The following is a 22898-nucleotide window of genomic DNA, read 5'->3' as shown; positions in this document are numbered from 1 at the left end:
GAATTAATATATTAGTTAACTCTTGCATTCTGAAGATGGACAGAACAACACACACTCCGTTGCTTTGGGTATGCAATTACATCAACATTTAGTCAAGCCAGATTAACAACGCAACGAGCAACATGGTCGACCTCACCAGTGTCCGCTCAGAGTCCGCCATCAATGCCACCCTTCACTCACACGGCAACGGTTTCCGGTAGGACAATCTGGCTGACAATCTGAACAACCTAACTATCAGCATATAATCGAAATGTTATTACTCGTGTCCGGTAGGCAGACGAGCGAACTGTGACGTGCAATAATAATCATTCATTTTAGTGATCAGTGTGGACAGCTCGTTAGTTAAGTAGTAGTGACGCTTGTATTTGCCGAGTCTTGTTTAACATTAGCTTCCTTCTTCCACGAACTCTTTCATTGTTAGACTTTGTTTTTTCCCATATCTTAACTGGTTTTTAGACGCTAATGTTTTGTACTATAGTCTCTTAAATAACTCAATATCCTAAAGAAATAAGCACTCTCTCTCTCTCTCTCTCTCTCTCTCTCTCTCTCTCTCTCTCTCTCTCTCTCTCTCTCTCTCTCTCTCGTCCGTCAACATACTTATAATCCTTTCAGCGTTCAAAATGCTGCTTTAAATTGACAGCTCTAGAACGTAAAGTTTGCACATGAATTTTATCAATTAAGTGATCACGCGGGAAAAAGTCGAAGTGCTGGTGAACAGATATACCACTGGAAAGCATAATGGCAGTCCAAAATGAGACAACCTGCAATACTAACTGAACGAAAGTAGCTAACAAACCCACTTACCCTCAGCATTACATCATATTTACTCATTCATTCTAGTATCCTAACGTGCTGATGTCGGAACGTATGTTGGCAGTCTAAATTGTGAATCTCAGCGCGGCCCGCAATATTGACAACAGGACTGGCTAACTTACCGTCAAGTATCACACCATATTCCCTCATTTACCTCAATATCCTAACGCCGCTGTTATTAAATGATCATGGCACACTACACAGCAAACCCAAAAACCTATAGAAAATAAATGAATAAATAAAAATATAAACTATTCACTCAACGTACCATGGAGGGGAAAAATCAAATCAAATAAATAAATGAAATATTCGCAAAACAGCAGCAGGCGTCTCCGCACTACATAATATTATTTGCTTCCAGTCAATCGCCAGTGCGAAGACTCAAGGGGACTGCCTGGCCTGGTGATCCTTCATGGTACGTGCACTCACTACCCCCACGCATCCCCCAGCCAGAGTCACGTGCACTCACCACCCCCATACAACCCCCAGCCAGTGTCCTTCATCTCTCAGTATTACCGCTCGTTATCCGTAACACTCGTTAGCGCACCAACACACTAACAACCATCTGAGGTGTAGGCTGGGGTTACTCATCTACATACCTCATCTCTGTGTCAGGTGACCATCTATCAAGACCATATACATTTGCCAATCAGTCCTACGAATACCAGCGGCCATACCAGCGGATTAGGGAAATAACCTTAACCAACTAATTTCCAGACACTGACTATTTCTCGATAAGATAGGAATTATTTTAGATTTACACCATCATACTCTACAACACTGGGAATGTGATTTTTCCATACCTTACTATATTCTAAGAAACTGTCTCTGAGTTTCCGTGGGAGATCATAGTTTTCAAAATTGACACGGGCACTTCCCCAAAAGATTACTTAGACCCTACCCTGTAGGATAGGTTAGGTTAGTTAAGATTAGTATCCCTGAGGGGGGGGGGGTCGAGGAAGGCGCGGTCTCCCAGCAAGGTTAGGTTATATTAGTATCCCTGGAGGGGGCCAGGGCGGCGCAGCCTCCCCAGCTAGGTTAGAGGGATAGGGACACCAAGATGAAATTTTACAAAAGCTGAATATAACATTCTACTTTTCGGTATTTTATTTTAAGTTAGAAATTTTTGCTTACGTTAGGTTAGGTAATGCTAGGTTAGACGTGTCCCTAAGGGGGACTTCAGACTTCTGGAGATTTTTTCCGATCAACAACATGGCGGCCATTACAAAACTGCAGCGGTGGTAGCTCTCTACTTGTTTTTTGGTGGTAAGAGGCGGTGTTTGGCCGCATTTTAGCTTTCCACACCCAAACACCCTGCTTTCCCACCAGGTCCCTAAGATTGTAACGGGTAGGAGCCGAAAACGATAAGAAATACAGCCGCGAGTACAATCTTAATAATACCATGATCTGAATCAATCTAAACCAAACCTATCCCAATCTAGTTCTTACATGAAAACTCTAGCGTTATTTCAGTATTATTCCAGTGCTCATTTACAATACGACTTATACCAAATGCTTATCCCAGTCAAACAATAATATGTAGTCATAACTTACCAGCTGACTGCTTGTTGTCCGTCTCCACCTCGGTGTGTCGAATTGTTTCACCACTATCACGTCACCACATCCACTCACTCGCTTCACCTCACTCCATGGGGCTCCTGCGCACTCTGGCGTGTCCACACAGTCGGTCTGTGCACGACGGGCACTCGTTGCTAAATGGGTTTCTATCGCTTCCGAAGCAGTGTTACCAGATCAGGTAATACGTCTGCCTTCACCGGGTAGCGTCTGCCTGTAGTATCTATTCCACACCGCTCAAGGTAGTTCGGTCGGGCAGTTAAGGTTGTTCAATAGACAGTAAGTGGTTCATTTGCACTAATAAAAGGACGGCCGTACATGGTGACAGTATACAAAGAACACGTCAAATGTGATACCGATAACTACATAAATCCGAGGAAACATCTGATAGGTGGTGCTTCGCATCACCTTCCAGACGAGACAGTTTCTAGTGTTTCGCTCAAGTGCACTCACGGGCAGCAGCTCGTTCATGTTTACCCGTCGTTTCCTCGCTTCTGACGTCACCTCCATGCCTGCCACTCACACCCTTCCCAGCTTGTGTATTGGAACAGGTATATGGTAACAGTGTTTGCCCGTCGTACACTGCCCGATAGTGTGGACACGGCTTCTAAAAATCCAAGGACTCGTGTTCTAAGCTGGTGTCAAGTTGTCAGTGCCATTGGTGTCAAGTAGTCAAACCGCAACCAGATGGACAGTAATGCCAACTAAACACATTTTATAATCCGCAAGAATGACATGAAAGTTCTGCTAGATTTTAAGTGAAGCTCATAAATTTTCCCATTAGACTGCTTTGGAAATTCGTTAGTTGCGAATTTCAGATATTTCACCGCCAGATTTACATTCACATTCGATTCATTCTGCAGAAAATTTGCTAGTTTGCCATCGCTGCAGCTGGTTTTTTCTTCTGTGTGGGTGGCACCTATTGTTAATTCGTTTAGCTGTTCCTTTATTCGGTAATAAACCTGCACTCTTTACTGACAATGTACTACTCTGTATTGTACTGCCGTTTTAAATTCTCAAAACCTCGGTGACGTTACATAATAAGGGGCCCATATTCTGAGACGCTTCACTCTCTTACTACGATCGTTTTCAAAGATCACAGAGATGATTAGGTGAGTTCTCAAGGATGTTTACCACGTTATTAATGAAGAAATATTGTTAATGTCACTAGAACCATGAAGACACCTTTAAAAACCTGTGTAACTTCAATTAGACTCTTACTAGGTAGTCGGAGTGTGCGCAGTGATTCAGAATATGATCTGGAGACGAACATTTGAGTTAAAACTTCCACTCGACCTTGTTTTCTTTCTAAATTCTATCAGTCTTAGGTAAGATGTTGGTAAAGGTGAAGCTATAAAGGTTGCTTCCTTGACCACGAAGAACTATGATCTGATGTAAAGGGTAGAACATTCATCCAGTCCAATAAGAAGTGATTGCATCTGCTCTTATACCAAGTTCAACTACTACTTGTCTTGGGGCACCATCACTTGTCGCAGTTATGGTGTCAAAGCTAAGAAAATTCTCCAGTTATTTCTGTCCATTGCATTTTCTGATACTCCCATTCTTTCCAAGGCTGCTACGAGTCCACCTCTATCTCAGTGCCTATCCCACCTCGATCTTCCTCCTTCAACCGTTTCCTTATATATATATATATATATATATATATATATATATATATATATATATATATATATATATATATATATATATATATATATATATATATATATATATATATATATATATTCTCCTCAGCCACTGTCTGAATCTACTGCTTTTAACGGTAGAAATACCAATCACAAGAAAGCTCAGCGCCTTTCTGACCATCCAGCATTAGCCATGGCTGTAAAATAAAAAAAATAAAAAATAAACATAAATAATAATAAAAAAATAATGAAAAATAAAAAAAAATAATAAATAAACAAATACATAAGGGAAAAAAAAAAAAAACGTTTATCAGTCAACTGTGTCTGGAACCAATGAGTGCCAAGGGTTCTTTCAAGATGTAAACAACCTTGGGTGACTGTTTACCAACAACATGGATGACAAACTAAAGCTTTTGCTGGTTCACATTATAGTAACTGTTATTGGATTTCCAATATCCTACTTTTAATTGGTATAAACTTCATTACTTTTACAAGAGCAAAGAAGTAAGAAAATAAATAAATTACAAAAAAAAAAATAATAATAAATAAATAAATAAATAACAACCTACTTTGGCCTACAGTCGCTTCACTAGCACATACAGCATCCAAAATGCCACACAGCATCCTAAATGCCACATAGTCTCCTAACTGTCACACACTATATCCAATATGGCACACATACTCTCCTTATCGGCTATTAATTGAATTGCCTAGCTAACACTTACCATAACCAAACCTTACTCGTTAAATGGGATTTGACTGAATAATTTATATTTTTTACTTATGATGTTAATGGAATGAAATACAATAAGTATAGTATGTTAAGTATCAAACCTCCCTTAAAAGTGATGCAGTAAAGAATGGCAATAAATTAAACTATTATAAGTTTTTGCAATTTCCATGGTGAATGTTGATTCTTGATAGCATTTTATTGTTTGCTTCCCTAGCAGCGGCAGCTGCAGCAGCAGCTTCTGCAGCAGCAGCAGCAAGTGGTGGCGTGAGTGCACTGACGGGCGGGCCTGCCAGTGATCTCAGCTCTAATGGCTCCAACCCCAGCTACCCTGAGTTTCCTCCCTCCCCGGACTCCTGGCTGGGTGACATGCAGCAGGACCACCATCCTCAGTACTAGCCAGTCCTACCCACTAAATGTTACCCCCACTGCTGGCTGGTCCCTCCCACCACCAACTATGGCCACCCAGAAAACAGCACTCACCATCCACAGTGCTAGAGGCTCCTGCCTGCCACCCTGACAACCAAAGTTTACATCTTTTGCCCTCCATCGACAGCAGGACAAGAGGCTAAACCTTGTTCCCTGTGGCTCTACCTCCATCCAGCAACTCGCCCAGCCCACTGCTTTAAGAGCTTCAGTCCCTATCCTTTTCTTACAACACTCCTATCTTCTATCTGTTAGCCACTGTTGCAGCTGGTTACTTGTTTTTTCCTCCCTCCAAAAATAGCTTCTGCATGAGTGCTAGCAAAACCAGCTGCTCCCCCTCACTGCAGCCCATTTCACCTCCCTGTCACCTCCAGAACTGTCTGCCACACATGCATGCACCAACAGGGTCCAAAGACTGGAAGCCAAAGAATTTATAAATCTAGTCAAAACACTGTGCATTATCTATTGTAGATATGCCACATGAACAAAGTCATTCATAAAATTGAAGCATATGAGACAAATATGATTGTTCTGTGGTGGATAATACTCCTTGTGGGAGATGACAAGTTTTCTGTAAAGGGGTTTATGTAATACTTTTCTTTTAAAATATAAGAGGGAGCTGAAACTTGTTGATGGTGATGGACAGGTAAGATGGAATGTGGCAGGAGTGAGGCCAGCATGCCAGTCACTACAACAATGAGCACCTGACCTGCAGTGGAGAGTGGATGAGGAGCGTTAACAAAAGAGAAAGAATCAAAGTCCTCAAGCCTCATGCTGAGCTGGGGAGTGTATATATATGTATCATGAGCTAAGCCTAATGGCCCTGTATGACACCTTCACTCATTTGCAAGATCCCAGTCACAGAAAAGTAAATAAATGAAGTACTGGAAAGCCCCCAAAGTTCACAAACTGAAGGGACTTGCATGGGTCAAAACTATACCAGGTGTTATGGGGGAGAGATTTTATATAGACTGAACTCGTGTCTGTCCTCTCACCAAAAGTTTTAATGTATATATATGAAGTGAGTTGCCTCTTTCTGGAAGAGTACAGGAATTCTGCCACATTTATTAAATAGATTTGTATATAGTGAAGATGCAGTGTGTGTGTGTGTGCATGTGTGTGTGTGTGTGTATGTGTGTGTGTGTGTGTGTGTGTGTGTGTGTGTGTGTGTGTGTGTGTGTGTGTGTGTGTGTGTGTGTGTGTGTGTGTGTCACAAACTCAGTATGATCATTCCCTGTTCTACTGTTTTGTAGTAAAACCAAAGAATCATTATGATTAGCAAAACCTATGTATGATTTTGATGTTGAGATTGATCAACCTTTCACCTCTGACTTTCTACTACACAGTAATTCCTTGAGTGAAACATTTTGTTACTCATCACACAGCCATCAATTACTCATTACATTACATACACATCAACCACTCCTAGCACCCCTCAGATGCAGGTTTAGTGCTGCTATCCTGTTCAGATACCAGCAGCCTCATGCAATATACAAAATAGTACAGTAATCTCTCTCTCTCTCTCTCTCTCTCTCTCTCTCTCTCTCTCTCTCTCTCTCTCTCTCTCTCTCTCTCTCTCTCTCTCTCTCTCTCTCTCTCTCTCTCTCTCTCTCTCTCTCATAAATAATGGTCTTCCTCTATAAACTATTCATGAGGAGTCCTGTCAGCTGCCACCAGTGACCATATTCCTCAACCTCACCTATGTACCTTCAGTCATCCACTACACACCATATACTCAGTGTCAGTGATTCTGTTCCAGTAATTTTGCCACCTGAAGATGTATGAACATGCTAACACTTTCACTCTGTCTTTTGCCCACTGACTAATTTATGTATTCCAGCTTTGTTGAAAACTTGAGGCAAACTGATTTTGTATTCCTAACAAATTTTTTTTTTTCATTTACCAGATAATGGATTATACATATAGGAAATTACCTTACAAATACATGTCAAGGTCTTAGTAGAAATATAAAGCCAGTTTATAATATGTTTTAAAAGATGAGAATATATAGGTCAGTCATCAGGTGAGAGCATCACCCAGAGATAGTGTTACCATGTTTGTGTCTTCAGATGGCAAAATCACTGGACCCAAGCTAATGACTCTGCATATAATACATTCCTGCAGATGGGCAAAGTAATGACCTATGTGAGTACCTGATGTGACTGAGAGAGAGAGAGAGAGAGAGAGAGAGAGAGAGAGAGAGAGAGAGAGAGAGAGAGAGAGAGAGAGAGAGAGAGAGAGAGAGAGAGAGAGAGAGAGAGAGAGAGATTATTATTCAGTCCATGCACTTCATCACATCATATCACATCATGTCATATCACATTTGCTTTAATTTCTCAAGTTGTAGGTAAAGAGGTAGTCTTGATACTTCTATCACAGTTCCTCAGATTGTTTAAATATGACAGTACAATCTCCCTCTTACTTGCTTATTATGAATATCAGTTTGTACATATATTTCTAGACCATGTGTGTATGTAAGTGGGTATGTATGTTTGTGCATACATGCATATACATGCATGAGGGTGCATGTATGTGCATCCAAGCATGTATTTGTATGTACATGTACAGTTTGTCTGTTGCTAATAGTCCACATTCTGAACATTAGCACCAGACAGGAGGTTCTCAGAGTGACAAGCAATCAGTGTAGCATGATGTTATCTGTGTCATTTATGCATAAGTCTCACATTTGACTATCACTGGGAACTGTGTGTGTCAGTGGTGTAGGCCCATGTGTCACTCTGTGTTGTGGAGGTTTGGCCTCACTCCCTGGCCCTCCCCACCTCCGGCCAACTGACAGGAGCTGGACTTGCTGGCTCAGTGGAGACTGAGTACAAGATCCTCTGTCATTTAAACAAGAAGGAAAGTCCATTTTCCCTTGTTATAAATGTACAGTATTTCAGTAACATTAAATTTAATGAAACATAAGTTAGAGTATTTTCTGATGTGAAGTACTATATGGCATTACTTTCATAATTGTTCATGGTTTAAAGTACTAATTTGAATCAAAGTCATTTCAAAACAGCAACAGCATAAACTTTATAACTTTCAATAATCTTGAAAAAATTGTCAATTTTAAATTCCAAACTTCAGACACTAGTCATCATCCATATTAGCAGCCACATCCATGTTGATCCTTTCCTGGAGCCCATCTCTTGTCCTCCCAGCCTGCCAAAAAGTGAATTCCAAACACTGTAGAATGAAACAGCAAACACTAAACACTGATAAGACTTGCAAATCTGATCTGGCACATGACAGTAATAATCCATCCTCTGCAAAACTGCCACCACTGTCAGCAGGCTGTGGTGGACTGTGGCAGCAGCAGCAACCCTGTGCTGTGTTGTGGGCATCTCTGTGCCACACCCAGTGCCCTAATGCCAGCCACCTCAGACCCTCAGCTCACAGTGCAGTGTTGTCTTCCTCACCAAAAATTACTGCTGGAGTTCATTGCTGGTCAAATGGCATTTAGTGGTAGCGATGGTGCTGCTGCCCAACTTCTGGAAATTTTCATTTTGATGTCAGAGTGAGGCTGGGTCAGGGAGTTGCCTGGAAGGGAGACAGCCAAGTTCATCCTATAATAGGTCAATACAGTCTTATAATTTGTATCTGTACTAATTTGCTCTATCATGATGTTATCCTGAATGTTTGCTGTACCTTCACCTCAAATTTTGGCTGGTCTGAGCCCAAACAAAAATATTGACCAGCTGAAGTAATGAAAATGTATAATAAATGAGTTTATGTACTGAATCTTTTTCTAACCTTGTGTTTTTTATCATTAAAATATGAACTAGCAACATTTCATCATATATTTCTAATGGAGGATGTTATGGTACAGATTGGAGTAATGTTTCTGAGCATTTCAGAACACATTAGCCAGTCCATTTTCCATATGTACTGCCTATACAGTTGCCCATACTGTGTCCTGCTCATTCTGGATAATGCCTCACTATTTTCCATGGCAAGGCTCTATAATAACTTCACAACTGTGGACTGAAAAAAAAATTCTAAAAGCTTCATAATATGATCTACAACTCTGCTGGGTGAATTTAATGGTATGGGTGTTGAGTCTTACATCCTTCATGGTGACTGAGACCATCACACTTAGCACAACCCAATATTCATCCCAAATTAATTTTGCAAACCAGCCCCTTGGTCTGACTTCTTCATTCATCCTTTACTTTACAAACATTTATCTAAGGCACATGATTTCTTTAAACCCATAATCACTTTTTCACTCTGTCTTTTTCAAACACAAAATTTTCTCACAACATTTCTGGTAAATACATATGTGATGAAGGTAATTGAAATGCAAGTAATATGCTGAGTTTTATACTTATCTCATAAATTCACAATAAAAACTTGCCATAAAATTAACTGGCACATCTTAAACATATGGATAACAAGATTCAAAGCATCAGTTTCACATAATATAATAATGTGCTTATGACATCACTGCAAAATTCCTTTGACAACACTAAATTTGAGCAAAAATCATGAGCAAACAAAAACTTGTAGCCTTCTTTTATCCCTGCAGCAAACTTACAAGAAGTGCAGCTGCTAGAGCTTTGCTTGGAATGGAATTCTGGATCACCACAGTTTCACCAACTCCTAGCTGTACTTCTTGTCATAGTTCTCATGTAAACTCCTTACACCAGCCTCCAAAGGACTCCCATCAGCTACTCTCACAACTAAGACAAAAATTACAAGTTACAACTCTTTATGATGTCACACTTATCAAAATTTCTCGAACAAAGCTGCACGTGAAGACTGCTAATATCTTTTGTTCAACATCAGTGTACTTTATGGTAAAAGAAGATATTTCTCATAAAGATGAACTGGTGTATTGGTATCAGTATCAATGTTAGTGGCCTATTTTATGGACATCAATATTAACAGCTCATTAATTATCACTAAAATTCTCCAAATTCTTATTTTCTAGCACTTAATCTCAATTCTTATTGCAAAGCTTATGTTTCCAGGTGAGGATTTCAAATAGTGTTGGGCAATTTTTGGCTACAAAGCTTGTCTTTCCAATTTATTATCTTACATTTTTATGCACAACTGACCTTCATGCAAATGTGGTCAGTGAAGATTTGTCCTCTCCCTCCCTGGGAAGCTCAGGTCCTTCTCTGGAGTTTTATTGGAAGACATTTTGATGTGGCAGTTGAATCTGAGCAGAGACAAAGAGCAGAAAGTAATACTTCATTAGTATATCAACTTGATCAACAGCTTATTCCCCAGGAATGCAATTTCAGAGGTATACAGTAATATATCACAAAAGGTGGGCACCACTAACTGAAAGGTTACTTTTGCTAACCAGTAATCTGTTAATTAAAAAGTTAGCTTTACTTATGCTAACCTGCTAAAGAAATTAGCAGAAGCTAATGTTAACAACTATCCACTAATTTTTTTTGTATGAATTTATGTACATTTAGTTTGATATTTTGGCTCTACAACTCTTAAGAGCAGACATGAAACTAAAATCTTATTATGTTGTGGCATAGACTTAGAAGTTTCCAAAAAAATACAGCATGCCAAGATCAGAAAATGAAGGGGGTATACTCAACAGTAACAAATAAATAAATGAACATATAAAATTACACATCCACTTTGTCTTATAGTCTATCTGACTTGGAGACACACACACAACAAGGAGGAAAAAAACATGTATGAATCATATTAGTGGAAATTAGAAAAAACAGAATTACATTTAGTGGAAGCTGCTTGGTCCACTAAGTTAGCAAAAAATGTTAATTAGCAAATACTACACTAATTACCAGTTAGCAGCAGATTAACAGACCTGTGCCCAGCACTACAAATCACCCAATGATGTAAGCATAGTGACTATCTCCACATAGCTAAGTTAGCACTGGCAACCTTACGATATGCTCCCTGAACCATGGTGTAAATTGGCATCTACAGTGCTACCAGAGGCAATCTAAAATTCTAGCTAAAATCAAAGCAAACACATGAAAATAAAGTAAGACAAAAAGTTTTAGCTGCAGGCCTGATCAGATTTTCTTACATACTATAAACTCTCACATATATGCTATAATGACAGAATGTCATTTCATTCACCTGGAAAAGTGTAGAATAATCTAGTTTGCAGCCATTCTCAACTTTAGTCTTACACTTAGGGATAAAGTAAAGCAAGGTCCAGCGAAAGAGTAAACTTCTAAGTAACAGTTCCTTACCTTTCTTTCAGGATTTTCCTGTAGACAAAGCTCCCCACTGGCTTCCTACCCTCCAAGGCACACTGGTCTCGGTACAGACTGTACATCTTTCCCACATTGAGGTTCTGTGGCAAGCTGCATCTATCAGACTGACCAGAATCATCCAAAGAGAAGGTACTCATGTGGCTCAAGGCATAACTCACATCTTCTTCTTGGGTCTTGTTTATGGGAGAGTGACAGCCCCGGCGGTCCTGTGATGCAAGGCAGAGTGATAGTAGTGCATGTCACTTAACAAACTTGTCATACTAACAGCACTGCAACAATGGACTCCCTGGTATCTCATCCTTATCATTACTATCAAAGATTTTTCAGAGGGGTAAGTGGAGTTTGGGGCAAGAGGAACCTATTTACATAAAAAAAAAAAACAAGACAACTGGTGTCTCAACTATTTTGCATAGCTGTGAGGTATGGCTCTTAACAATACAGGTATGGTTTTACAGAGTGAGGAACTCTGAAGGCAGAAAAAGATGTCTGGTGTAGAAACCAGTACACAACATTGCTAGAGATAACTAACCTAAAAGGGGTAAATTGGTTTGGTCAGGTAGAAAGATTGGAAGAAGAGATAATTGTTTAAAGAATACAAAGACTGCTTTTTTAGAGGGAGAACTGTGAAAAAAGATAATGATAGTAAGAAATCCTAAGAATATGGTATGCTGTCTTAAAGGATTAAAGGTGGCCAAGTTGGATTTCTTGACTTAATTTCTTTGTTGTTAGCCTACTTACCTTAAGAGCAAAAGGAGACTGGCAGGCCACAGCCTGTAACACACACGGTCCACCCGGCCATTGGAAACACCATGCAGACGGAGGAAAGCTAGCTTGCATACCTGAACCACCTCATTTCCATCCTGCAACAATCACTGACAATCAACACTGCTTGTCATGTTACTTCAGAGTGTGCACATCACTGTTTCCATCATAATATGAGGAATAAATTGTGACTGGCTGAAAGTGGCAAAGTCAGAGCCAACATATAAAAAAAATTAATTAACTAATTAATGAAAAATTCTGGAGCAAGACTTAAATAGTTCTAGGGAATGATACTGTACAGAGAGAGAGAGAGAGAGAGAGAGAGAGAGAGAGAGAGAGAGGAGAGAGAGAGAGAGAGGAGAGAGAGAGAGAGAGAGAGAGAGAGAGGAGAGAGAGAGAGAGAGAGAGAGAGGAGAGAGAGAGAGAGAGAGAGAGAGAGAGAGAGAGAGAGAGAGAGAGAGAGAGAGAGAGAGAGAGAGAGAGAGAGAGAGAGGAGAGAGAGAGAGAGAGAGAGAGACTACTCATGATAGTAAGGAATACAGAGACAGAGGTGACTGCAGTATGGCATAATAGTAAGTACTAAATTAATACATACAAAATTTTGAGGCAAAGGAGGCTGTGGTGAAAGGTGAGAAAACAACTCTGGAAAGAAGGATGAGAGAAAGGAATAAAACTGACAACATAACACAGCACAAGATAACAGGGAAGGTAAAATGAAGATTGATGAACTACAGAGACTGAAAGAGAAATGTAGACTAAAGATAAAAGAAAATTAGCAGGGAAGAAAGGTGCTTGCCAAATGAATCAGAAACAGATAACAAAGGAAGGATAAATTCACAGAAGTTATGAATGAGCAATGTAGTGAGAAGAGAAGTCAGTTGGAAAATGCTGAAAGAATGCAATAGAAAGAAGAAATCCATGAAAACAAAAAGAATAAAAACATAAACTAAGGAAGAGCTAAAATGTCCAATAGAAATCATGCAAATGTAGGAAGAGAAGAAAAAAGTGAACAAAGAAATCTACTCCCTCTCTACACACACACACACACACACACACACACACACACACACACACACACCATAAGGATAAGTTTTATGTTAGGTTTATGTAATTAATATGCCTAAAGGAATGAGAGGCTGCAAAGACATCTCTGCAGAAGATGCAAAAATTACTAAGATAGATAGATAAGAGCCAAAAGGATTGCAAAAGCAGGCAGAGTAACCTAAATTAAATGCATGAAAGGAATAAAATATGGAAAATGGAATCTAATGCAAGGAAAGTCATGTGATGGAAATGGGAAAATGTGGTGGGAGACTTATATATATATATATATATATATATATATATATATATATATATATATATATATATATATATATATATATATATTATATATATATATATATATATATATATATATATATATATATATATATATATATATATATATATATATATATATATATATATAAACAAAAATACATACACACACACACACACACAAACACACACTCACCTCAAGTAGCACACTGTAAACTCTTGAGTAGGTACGGGACAGGGTGGTACTGGTCCGTCGCTGGTTGAGAGGTGCAAGAGTCACCATGCGAGAGATGTATGCGTTCTGCCGTGTGAAGCTGGCCAGACCCCAGAAACTGTCAAATACCTGCCGGCGTGTCTCAGGAGTGCCCAAGGCTGGGATGCATCTGTGTCTGCACTCACACGGCTCATCCTGGTACACTTTCCTGCCACGGAGCTTGCCTGTTGAGGTGATGTATGCTTCCCCTCTGTTCCTGCAGGCTTTTCTCTGTTCCCGGCTCATGGTAGAACTTCCCAAGATACCCTGCCTTTGTTTTCTCCTCCTCCTCTGTTGGAGTGGTTCCACAGTTGTGACAGTGGTGATAGGAGTGGTGGGGGTGACAGCAGGAGTGCTGGTGGTGGTGGTGGTGGTAGCAGCAGTGACAGTGATGGTAATCGGAATGAAGTTAGCAGCAGTGACGGTGATGGCAGTAGGAGTGAAGTTGACACCAGTGATGACAGAACAAGTAATGACAGAGGTAGTGATAGTGGCACTGTTTGTGGTGCTGGTGGAGGCAGGGTTTAGAAGAGGTGGTACTGCTGATGATTCTGGTGATAGAAGTGGAAGCAGCAGCAGGTTGAGAAAGTGTGGTACTGACACTGGCATGTTTATACATAATGGCAGTGGTGTCTCCTGGTCCCAACACAGCCTCCTGAATCTCTTGATACCCAAAGGTACCATCCTCATTCCTGGAAGGTTGAGGCATCAGCAAGTTCTTGGCAGGAAGGGAGTTTTTCATTCTACCAGCTTTAGGATTTCCTTCTTCTTGCTGTGGGGTAAGCCTGGATTTAACCTGGCGGTACACCCATAGACTGACAGGTGTCCTGCCCTGCTCCTCACACCACTGCTGGTACAGTTCATGCATCTTCTTTACTGATATCTCCTTCTCTGTAACTTCTTGAGTTACAGTCTCACCTGAGGTTCCTGCCTTCTGTTGCTGCAACTTTAGGATGTGCTGTGCCACAAGCTCCAGGTCTTCCTGGGCAGTTTTGTTACTTGGAGCATGCTGCCCCCGTCGATCCTGAGGATCAAGGTTACATGAGCAGAATGCTTCCATAGGCATGAAATAATCAATTTATAACAATAGACCAATCTAGGGAATCATATTCTAATGCATGCTCATAATTATCATTATCATCATGACTTTCATACTGAACAAGGAGTACTGAGGAACAGGAAAAACATGAAGGAAAAGTAAGTGTCATACAGTGTCACACACCCTATCACAGTTTTGCAATTCACATTTTATGAGACCTATCCAAAAAGAAACCATAACTTAAAAACATCTTTTTTTAAATATTGTTTTAATTAAGGATTAATAAGATTTCCCTGTGGTGCTTCCAAGTACTCCCTCTACTGTATTCCATTTCTTCAGTGGTGCAGTGGACTTGTGGCAAATTTTTTAATATTTTCTATTGATGAAATCAGAAACTTTTTATTTGAGAGAGAGAGAGAGAGAGAGAGAGAGAGAGAGAGAGAGAGAGAGAGAGAGAGAGAGAGAGAGAGAGAGAGAGAGAGAGAGAGAGAGAGAGAGAGAGAGAGAGAGAGAGAGAGAGAGAGAGAGAGAGAGAGAGAGAGAGAGAGAGAGAGAGAGAGAGAGAGAGAGAGAGAGAGAGAGAGAGAGAGAGAGAGAGAGAGAGAGAGTGTTCAACAGAATCAAATCCAGAGTCTGACAACATCCCTGCCTCACCAAAAAACAGTGGCAGGTGAGGAGTGAAACATTAAGGAGTCTGTAGTTAAGATTTTTTTTTTTGTTCACACTTTAGATCTCAACCTTTATACTGCCTCTCTAAATACAGCAAAACCTCCAAGTAAATTTTTCATTGAATGTCCATTTATTTTTTTTATTTATTTATTTTTTTTTTCATGTAAGAATTAACTAGTCTTGCATTAGCAGGATCAGGACTCCACTCCTATGCTGCACTTTTCTGCATCTTTCGCTGGACATCCAGTCCTTCAGGAAGTAAACAATTCACACAGGGAAGCCACAAAATGCCTGATTTCTGATCTCTCCAAAATTTCTGATTGAGGGAGAGCAAACTTAGTATTGTTCAATGTCTCAAAACTCAATTCCTCCATCTATCAACTCAACACAAGCTTCCAAACTATCCCCTCTTCTTCAATGACTCAAATGTCCCCCCTCTTCTACACTGAATATCCTCAGTCTGTCCTTTACTTACAATCTAAACCAGAAACTTCACATCTCATCTCTAGCTAAAATAGTTTCTATGAAGTCATCTCTGCCAGTTTTTCTCATCCACCAGCTGCTAACTCTGTACAGGGGTCTAATCTGCCCATGTATGGAGTATGCTTCACATGTATGGGGATGTTCTATTCATACTGCTATTCTAAACAGGGTGGAATCAAAAGCTTTTTTGTCTCATCAACTCCTCTCCTCTAACTGACTGTCTTCAGCCTCTTTCTCATTGTTGCATCTCTTGCTGTCTTCTATTGTTATTTTCATGCTCACTGCTCTTCTGATCTTGCTAACTGCATGCCTCCCTTTCAGCAGCCTCGCTCCAAAAGACTTTCTTCTTTCTCTCATCCCTATTGTCCACCTCTCTAATGCAAGAGTTAACCAGTAATTTCAATCATTCATCCCTTTCTTTGGTAAACTCTGGAACTCCCTGCCTGCTTCTGTTTTTCCTCCTTCCTATGACTTGAACTTTTTCAAGAGAGAGGTTTCAAGGCAATTATCCTTCAATTTTCAATGATTCTCTTGACATCTCTTTTAGGACTGGTGCCTAAGTGGGATTTTTTTTTTCAGTTTTGTTTCCATAAACAGTGACCCTCTTACATAAAAAAGAGACAGAGTGAAAATAGCAGTAGAAGATAGCAAGAGATGCAAGATGTGACATTGCAGTGATGAGAGAGAGTCAGAGGAAAGGAGCTGATAAGACAAAAAAGACAATCAGTTTCTTTCTGACCTGAGTGATTCAAGTTCTTCTTTGGTCAGTGACAATATTGCAATGGCAGCTATTTTGTTTCATTACCATATTTATACACCCATATTTCACTACTTATCATGACATGCACTTCTGTCCAAGGACACTGAAGCAGTTTGTTGCTGTGCTTTCAGATATTCAGTTTTTTTTTTCTGCATATCACATAATATGTGATTATATATTATATATTATATATTATATAATCACATATGTAGTTAAACATACAGATTTTGTTGCCTTTCTTTTTCTAAACTAATATACTGAGCAAAATTCTCAACATTTCCTGCAAAATCCTCATTTTGCAACATTGAAGCTGATGATTATTTGTACATCATTTATTTGAATACACAAAAATCAGTTTTCCCTGGGCATGGCCAACCAACTCAGTATAGTTTTGTTTCACCCTTAAGAACCTAAAATTGAACCAATGCATTATCCCACCTACACAGTGGTAGGACCTTTTGAGCCTGCCAAGCAAAGCAAAATCAGCTGTTGTCTTGCAAGTGTTCTCTTCCATGTTCTGTCAAGCTTGTGCTCCCTCTTGGAATGCAATGCCAGCCTCTTTGAGCCATTTATGCTGTCGATATGAGCTAGAAAAATGATCTAAGTGCACAGATCATTGTCCTAAAGGAATCCAGTCTGCAAACAAAGGTAGTCTCTGAACAGATCAGTGTGTGTCCAAGGAGTGTAGAGTGCTGGGTTGCCAAGTTTCACCAGGAAGGGGCCACCAAATTCCTACTTGCAAAAAGAGGCCTGACAAGGCCAAGAAGACAGATACTCACTTCAAAATTATTATAAAGCGTGAATTAGAACCTAACCTATGTGTGACAGCAAGGAAAGTAAAAGAAAGCAACCCATACATTTTTGGTAAATGTTCTGTGAGAGCCATTAACAAGTGTATTATGGACCTGAGGCCCACCAGACCCATGAAGAAGCCCCTTCTGACCAGTAGGCAGATAAATAGGGTTGCTTTTCCAAAAGAAAAAATATCATGTGTGGGGTGTTGAGAAGTGGCTAGAGGTACTGTGTAGCAGTGAATCTACTTTTACTGTCAAAGAAAACAGAAAGAGAAATATGTACCACTGGTCTGAGAGGAACCTTCTTGATCCTCCTCTATATCCAAGTTGACTGCTAAACACACTGACAAGACAACAGCTGACTGGGCTTTGCTTGTCGAGCTTAGAAGCTTCTACCAATACGCTACTCTGTGTAGATACCATAATGCATTAGCGTGATTTTAGGTACCACTTCAGGCTGAAACAAAATGTATACTAAAAAATACTTGGCTGGCCACACCCAGGGAAGACTAATTCATATCGAGTATCGTACCTGGCCAGCAATCCTATGTGGGGTGGCCCAGACAAAGCATCACACATTCACATATACATCATTCACACTCTTAGCTCCATGGGCCTCCAGCACAAAGGGAAAGTTTTATGGCCCATTGTACTATACCCCAAGAGCCCAGGCACAGCACACTAGAACAAGTTCCCAATATTTCAAAAAATGAAATACACTTAACAAATTGTGATTTGGTATCTCGGTATATATATAAATTCTACTCATACTAATATGGAATGAGGTAAAATAGACACTCACATACAAGACTGGACAAAGGAGTAAAAGAGAGATGATGGCCAGACTGACCTGAAGGGCGTGTGGTTGCTCACAGTGAAGGGCCTGCAGCACTCGGTCCAGCCGCCCATTAGACACTCCATGCAGCCTCAGGAACTGACTCTTGCAGACCCGCACCTGATTCTGGCCTTCCTGAGGACAGCACAGTATGTAGCAACAAAGTACCAAGATTCCTGCTTAGACAATTTAAAGGATACACTGTATGCCATGAAGTTACACACATATCAGTTTACTAGAATAAGCATTTAGTTCTCAAATTTTCATAATATAATTTAAGTGTTTTAAATTCCTCCTAGAAGACTAAGACTAGGTCCAGGGTATTGGACAGACATACTGAGAAGGAAAATTACATATAAGAATATTTAGAACAGAAAGAATAGAGGAATTTCAATACAAGAAGAAAACTGTGTGCATGATGTGAAGGCACACGTGTACATTGGGACCCCTATGTCATAGTCACCCCCTAGAGGCACTAATTCCTTGAGGGAACACACTGGAGCTAAGTCTATTTGTACTTTTTTTCCTATTCTCTCTCTCTCTCTCTCTCTCTCTCTCTCTCTCTCTCTCTCTCTCTCTCTCTCTCTCTCTCTCTCTCTCTCTCTCTCTCTCTCTCTCACAAAGCTCTAGAAGGGTGTAAATGCATACAAATCATTTACCAATTTCTTTCAAATGACTACACTGTAACAGGAAAAGAAATTATGATGCTTCTATGAAATAGCAAATATGAGTAAATAAATGCTTGATACTTTAGTGTAAACACAATATAGGTATATTTTAACATATACATATTCCTTATATCTAAATATATACCAAGTGTATACCACATAAAAAAAGGATAACCAAAACAAAGCATATATATATATATATATATATATATATATATATATATATATATATATATATATATATATATATATATATATATATATATATATATATATATATATATATATATATATATACACACACACACACACACACACACACACACACACACACACACACACACACACACACACACACACACACACACACAGACACACACACAGGTTCACATTTACATGCAAACAAGAAATATAGCAATCTACACTAGAACAAAATAAATGAAGTGATAGCAGCAAGTTCACATCAACTGAAGGAATGACTGGATAACAAGGATATAGAGATAGGACCACAAGGGTGTAACTTAAGATATACACTATATTACAAGTAAGTAAACATGTTAATATTCACACATACCTGCAACTTCACATAGTAGAACCTCCTCACAGTCCTGAGCAGCCTCTCATCCAGAGAAGTGTCAACTCGTCTCTTATCGTTGCTGCCTCCTCCACTAGGTACCATCACAACACTTTGGGCTAGATGAGCATTCTGTTTCCCAAAGTCACCAATATCCCAGAATCGCCTGAACACAGCCTCCCGGTCAGTCACTGTCCCCAACCTGGTCAAACATTTGTTGCGGCACTGACAGTCATGCTCCTCATACTTTTTGGCTGGCACAAACTTACCGGAGGCACTTACATAAGCTTCACCACGGTTCCTGCAATGCTTGCGGCTCAGTTTGGTGCTGGTCCCCTCTGTCCCTGGTGTCTTCTTCTTTTTACTATGATTCCCCTGAGGTTGTGCTTCAGGTGGAACAGGAATAGCAGGTTGGAGACTCAGGCCTGCACTGGTGTTGTATCTCACCTCGGGATAGGGACCGAGGGGCTCAGCACCCTCATAATAGTACTGAATCTGTGGATGTGCTGACATTTGAGTTGTAAGAGCCACACTGTAGGGTGGGGCTGCAGCACACTGAGGAGGGTGAGAGATTGAATAACCCAGAGTGATGGTGGCAGCTGAAGACACAGGGCCAGTCCCCTGGGGCCCATTGACTGTGGCAATGGTTCCACCATAACCATGTAGAGGATGCTGCAATGTGCTGTAGTGGGCTATATCCACTGTTGAGCCAAAAAGGTGTGACACACTGAATTGTCCCTGAGAGTCCATCATCAACACTCACACCTCTAGTAGTACTCTTCACCATGCCCCTGCTCCAGCAAGGTGAATCCATCATGCTGTAGAGTTTCAGTACATCCACGGAACACACTACCTTGTGTCAGCTCTAAGCATATCATGATAGCTTCATCATCAACACTGAAATATGGAAATATTAGTTAGACAGAAGTAAGGTACAAAATCTACCAATACAGCAAATGTTTCAGTCATGTGGCTACTAGATACAAAGTTCATCCAGAACATAAAGTATTCAAGGCTATCCTAAATATTAATCTAAAAGAAAGCTGTCAAACACAAAAAATTTTATGCTCTTAAAAGTTCTTGAAATGAATGATGCAAGATATACTAAAGTAGGTGATGCTTTTTTCTCTTTTTGAGCATAACATAGCTTCACAAACCTGCCATCTTCAGCAAACAAGAGCATAGTAGCTGTAATGCTATGCTGATACAATTAGCATCACTGAATATGAGGCTATAAGGCCAGTACTTTCACTGACTGGCTGACCATGATGACAGGATGCACTGACTGTGCATGCACAGAGAGTTATGTCATGGGATATGTGACTGCTTCCCCCTAACTGTGAACATTTGTAGAAAAGTAAAACAAACAGAACTTTCTAAAGTGAGACTGTTTCCTTGAGTCCACAAGAGTTCTTAATACAACCAAAAGCAACCTAACTAACCTCCTAATGTGAGCATCAGGTCACTTCAGCCCCAGCTAATATTCATCTAACAGTAAGTTGGTACAGAGTATACTGGAACATATACACAGTTAATCAGAGAGAATATCATTGAAATAATCTTAAAGCCTACTGTGCCCTGACCACCCAAATAACTATTCCATTACAAGTGAAAATTGTTAATTCTGATGATTCAAAACATATCAGATCTTCAAATGGAGAAAAAAAAAAAAATGCACTTAACTGTACCTTCATTTATGAAAGACTCTAGCCTGTTACATAAATAAAGGTATTCCAAAGCATTATCATTATCATGCATTCTCACCAGGTCCATATGCATTTTGGCTTTAGTGAAAGAGATAAAGAAGATGGGAATATTGGTTGAAACTGCAAATTTAGGTATCGGTTCCCAAACTTGTTCGGGATAGAAGAGAAAAATAAGATAAGGTGTATTGTGTTAAACTGCAACTTTACCCCCAGCACTTCCCAGACCACTCCCCCAACTTGGTCACTGACTTACGGGGCTGAGCTCGGTTGTTGAGGTTGGCTACCTCGAATTTAATGCCCCTTCCCCCCACCACTGACAGTTAAGGTTTTCTCGGCGATTTTCTTTTAAAAATGGAGGCATAGAGGCCCTTAACCACCTTGTCCGGGTGAATAAAGCACCGGTAGCCCTCCTGGTATCTTAAGAGGACAAGGTGTCGGCAAGTGGGCAAGTGGGGGCGACAGCGGGAAGGGGACGCAGCCCCAGCATGGGGTGAAGGGGTGGCAAGCCGCTACAGAGGCATAAGATGAATACGTGCTTTGTTTGCTGGTCTTAGCCAGCGGAGGCAAGACCTCACCGGTAGACGGTGATGGAGAGCGGGTCCTCTTGTAGACAACTGAGCAGCAGTCCATGCCCTTGGGGGTGTAGGTGGCGGGAGTAGTCGGTTAGCCACTGTCCTTGACCGGTGGCACTTCACGGAGGAGCACCACTATTGCAGTCGTCACAGGTATGGTGAAGGTCTTGCAAGATCCGAAACAACTACTGAAAACAGGGAGTGGGAGAGGCACGTCTATGCCGATCGCAGCGCAAGAATTACAAACAGTCTAGATCTCGGTCTGGGTCCAATGTGTATGTTGACAATGTTTCTTGTTTTTCTAACGGGGTCTCATACGTTTCTTTTTTCTTTTTTCTTTTTTTTTTTAATGTTTCAGGCTCATTTTTATTTTCCATTTTTTTTCTATATTTGCTTTACTGTTCTTTGGCTAGTTTTAAGGTTGTTTTGTAGATGCGTTTGATATTTATTCTATTTATTTATTTTTTTGCATTATTGGATCTCAAACCGATTCATTGGTAGATTTATTGTCAAATTCAAATTCAAATTCAAATGGTTTATTGACTTAAAAAAAAAATAGTACACTAAAGGGACAGTCAGCAGGCTGAGATGCCCACCCAGCTGACCTTGTAAGGCCTTACAAAATACTTACCTACTGAGAGAAAAATATTTGAACTTATGAAGACATTTGTACCTATCACTGAAAAATAAAGTTATGTTTGTATATCAATATCTATCTATCTATCTATCTATCTATCTATCTATCTATCTATCTATATATATATATATATATATATATATATATATATATATATATATATATATATATATATATATATATATATATATATATATATATATATATATATATATATATTGCACAATATATCATACTCTTTAGGCAAAGAATTTGTACTTTTTTTTAAGATGCTGGGCACGACATTGTTAATTATCATGTGACAAGCTTGCATGGTAACGTCACTGATGTTACTATACATAAAGCGTATGTGTCTCACGTCATTATTCCTCAGTAATCATAAGTGAAATGTTCAATAGTTTTCTATTTGCATGAAGACGTG

The 22898-nt window shown here is 39.8% G+C and overlaps 3 protein-coding genes across 9 annotated transcripts in view; 1 reads left to right on the top strand and 2 right to left on the bottom strand.

Annotated features, from left to right (window-relative positions):
• LOC135104840 (zinc finger protein 436-like) overlaps positions 1-2906 on the bottom strand; it is a 198125-nt gene extending 195219 nt beyond the window's left edge. For all 4 annotated transcript variants that reach the window (XM_064012522.1, XM_064012512.1, XM_064012539.1 and 1 more), the window contains exon 1: positions 2368-2906. The gene's annotated coding sequence lies outside the window, so the exon portion shown is untranslated. The remainder of the gene's footprint in view (positions 1-2367) is intronic.
• The window catches only part of LOC135105516 (LIM/homeobox protein Lhx3-like), a 119054-nt gene extending 112257 nt beyond the window's left edge, over positions 1-6797 (top strand). The window contains exons 10-11 of the mRNA XM_064013731.1: positions 1175-1228; positions 4982-6797. Coding sequence (XP_063869801.1) covers positions 1175-1228; positions 4982-5163 — 236 coding nt within the window. The 3' untranslated portion in view covers positions 5164-6797. The remainder of the gene's footprint in view (positions 1-1174; positions 1229-4981) is intronic.
• On the bottom strand, positions 5631-22177 carry LOC135104866 (uncharacterized). Of its 4 annotated transcripts, XM_064012596.1 has the most exons (8): positions 21844-22177; positions 19563-20459; positions 18336-18455; positions 13684-14764; positions 12144-12265; positions 11382-11611; positions 9731-10357; positions 5631-8733 (listed from the first exon to the last, which is right to left on the bottom strand). In XM_064012596.1, the coding sequence occupies exons 2-4, from the start codon at positions 20313-20315 to the stop codon at positions 14150-14152; spliced, it is 1488 nt and encodes a 495-aa protein (XP_063868666.1). In that variant the 5' UTR covers positions 20316-20459; positions 21844-22177; the 3' UTR covers positions 5631-8733; positions 9731-10357; positions 11382-11611; positions 12144-12265; positions 13684-14149. The 4 variants fall into 4 exon arrangements, with proteins under 4 accessions (XP_063868666.1, XP_063868658.1, XP_063868640.1 ...); XM_064012588.1 differs by lacking the exon at positions 5631-8733 and having other exon boundaries at positions 9501-10357; XM_064012570.1 differs by lacking the exon at positions 5631-8733 and having other exon boundaries at positions 9501-10357; positions 21522-22176.
• Between the last annotated feature and the right edge of the window lie 721 nt (positions 22178-22898).

Source organism: Scylla paramamosain, chromosome 1 (assembly GCF_035594125.1).
Source record: "Scylla paramamosain isolate STU-SP2022 chromosome 1, ASM3559412v1, whole genome shotgun sequence".
NCBI lineage: Eukaryota > Metazoa > Arthropoda > Malacostraca > Decapoda > Portunidae > Scylla > Scylla paramamosain.
This window is presented reverse-complemented; position numbering and strand designations above follow the sequence as displayed.

Bases quoted from the DNA above. Each gene is read 5' to 3' on its own strand.
- LOC135104866 (XM_064012596.1), bottom strand. From the start codon at position 20,315: ATGATGGACTCTCAGGGACAATTCAGTGTGTCACACCTTTTTGGCTCA. The intron at 18,456-19,562 runs GTATGTGTGAAT...TGCTGTCCTCAG, and splicing joins TCTACTATGTGAAGTTGCAG to GAAGGCCAGAATCAGGTGCG. The intron at 14,765-18,335 runs GTCAGTCTGGCC...CTTGATCCTCAG, and splicing joins AGCAACCACACGCCCTTCAG to GATCGACGGGGGCAGCATGC.